The sequence below is a fragment of the Penaeus chinensis genome, chromosome 26 (genome assembly GCF_019202785.1).
Source record: "Penaeus chinensis breed Huanghai No. 1 chromosome 26, ASM1920278v2, whole genome shotgun sequence".
Lineage (NCBI taxonomy): Eukaryota > Metazoa > Arthropoda > Malacostraca > Decapoda > Penaeidae > Penaeus > Penaeus chinensis.
In genome coordinates, this window is record NC_061844.1 from 17091944 (window position 1) to 17094443 (window position 2500).

A 2500-nucleotide genomic window follows, 5' to 3' on the forward strand; every position below is an offset into this window, starting at 1 on the left:
TATAAAGAAATTAAATAATTATATTCAAAATAATAGGATGTATCATCTTACGTCACATCTAATCTCTCCTTTCTCCTCAGACAACTGTAATTTGGAAGCAATTTGGTTTAAATAAGGAATATCAGATAAATATGTTATATATTAACAGGCTAAAGAGGCTAAATAAATTATTTTTCATGCTAACGGAAAGGTGTAAACGTTTATTGACTAATGTACAAGAAGCAGTTGGCAGCGCCATGAAACCTATGAAATTATTATAAGTAAATAATAATGAAATTAGAATTAAAGATAATGATAATGAAATAAAAACCGTTGATTAACTACATGTGATATACACGATATAGACAACGTGTCCTAGTATTTGTTTCTAGTGTTTCCCCAGCTTTCACTTGAGTAATTTATTTTTAAAAAATATGAAGGATCCTGCGGGAAAACCTACTATTTAAAACAAAAATGCGGAAAAGGACGATAGTTAATCAGGTCCCGAATAACGCCTGAAATTTGTAGGAGATAAATAAGGAAACTTATTACTTGTCCCGGAAATATCTTGGCCTAGTTAGTCCTTGTCTGTAGAGTTCAGTCCAACCTTACCTGTTTCAGGTACTGTACATTCTAACCTGGCGGTGGCCTGTAGCAGGTCTGTTGGAATGGGGCGGCCTTTGCGAGAGCAGAAGGGGCAGCAAAGGCGGAGAGGAATATAGGCAGGGAAGGTTTATTTCATCGTCCATTGGTGTAAAGCTACAGATGTACTGGAGCCAGCAGCATCCTATCAGACAACGCACATAATTCACGCATGCACACACACACACGCACACACACACTCACTCACTCACTCACTCACTCACTCACTCACTCACTCACTCACTCACTCACTCACTCACTCACTCACACACACACACACACACACACATGTATATATATATATATATATATATATATATATATATATATGTATATGTATATGTATATATTCGTATATAAATAGATAGACTGTTAGATTGATAAATTGATAAAGAGAGAGAGAGAGAGAGAGAGAGAGAGAGAGAGTGAGAGAGAGAGAGAGAGAGAGAGAGAGAGAGAGAGAGAGAGAGAGAGAGAGAGAGAGAGAGAGAGAGAGAGAGAGAGAGAGAGAGAGAGAGAGAGAGAGAGAGAAGCAAGGTCTATATAAGCCTAAGTACTTCCAAAGACCTTGACAGCGACAGCCTGAGTGACTGAGGGCGATCGAAAGCGAAAAGAATGCGCAGGGAATTCGCTCGCTGGAATCCCCGATAGGAAGCTGCAAGATTAAAGCAAACAGATCACAGACGTCGCCCTTATAGTCAATAGGTCCACCGGCTTAATAACGGGACGGAGATTGAGATAGAGCTTTGAATACTCTCTTTTTTGTGTGGGCTTTCTGAATTTTTTTTTTTTTTTTCTTGTTACTGTTATCTATTACCCCCCCCCCCCCCACCCGGTGCCTTTACGGTGTCCTTTGAGACAAGAAGAGGCAGCAGAAAATGTCGTACGGCGGCACTGCAGTGCCTCTCCCGTATCTTCGGTCGTATCCATGGTTATCGGTTAAAATCTATATAAAAAAAAGTTAAATATCATCCATGAAATACGATGGAGTACGAAAAAACAAGCAGAATATCAACCAGAATAGCTGAAATATGCACTCCGTCGTACGCCTGACAACGACGCGGCGTGACCTCCGTCAAGCCATCTTCGCTCAGCTGTTCAGTCGTCATTCAGAAGCCATGGATCCTGGATATATACCTTCTTCTCTCCCGCTCGAAGGCAATTTTCAACTCTATGGACAGAAAAATGGCCGTTGTGTCGTTAGATTAGATCCTTCGGAACTCACGGTGACGAGGGTCGACCATGACACCAAAGGAGAGAGGCGACAGACGATAAAAACGGAGGACATCGTAGGGTGCGTGTGCATGAAGGGAGGGGAAAAGGAACAGAGAAGACACGTCGCGTTTATCACCGTCTATGCCTATCCCCTCTTCGGTTCCTCCAAGAAGAAGGGAAGGAGGAAAAGATTGGCCTTGACCATCGAGGTGGAGGAGAAGGAGTCCTTCGAGGAGAACCTGGATATTGCTAACAGGTGGAGGACGACTTTGCTGCAGGTCGCCAGGAGCAGAGGTAAAGGAAGTGGCAGGAGGGAAGGAAGATAAAGGGAGTGAGTGGCAGAGGGAGAGAGAGAGAGAGAGGAAGAAGGAAAAGAAAGAAAGAATGAATAAAAGAGAAAGAGAGACAAACAGAGGAAGAAAGAATGAATAAAAGAGAGAGACAGACAGACAGACATACAGACAGACAGACAGATAGACAGATAGACAGAGAGGAGGAAGGAAAAGAAAGAAAGAATTAATAAAAGAGAGAGACAGACAGATAGACAGATAGACAGAGAGGAAGAAGGAAAAGAAAGAAAAATGAATAAAAGAGAGAGAGAGAGAAAGAAGACAAGGGAGAGAGATTTAAATTATTTACAGAGGGAGAGAGGAAACCCCTTTTG

At 41.8% G+C, this 2500-nt stretch overlaps 1 protein-coding gene across 1 annotated transcript in view; it reads left to right on the plus strand.

Moving 5' to 3' along the window:
* Positions 1-1629: 1629 nt before the first annotated feature.
* Positions 1630-2500, plus strand: part of LOC125039035 (sphingosine kinase 2-like) — a 13322-nt gene continuing 12451 nt past the window's right edge. The window contains exon 1 of the mRNA XM_047632754.1: positions 1630-2130. Within this exon, the coding sequence (XP_047488710.1) occupies positions 1653-2130 (478 nt within the window). The 5' untranslated portion in view covers positions 1630-1652. The remainder of the gene's footprint in view (positions 2131-2500) is intronic.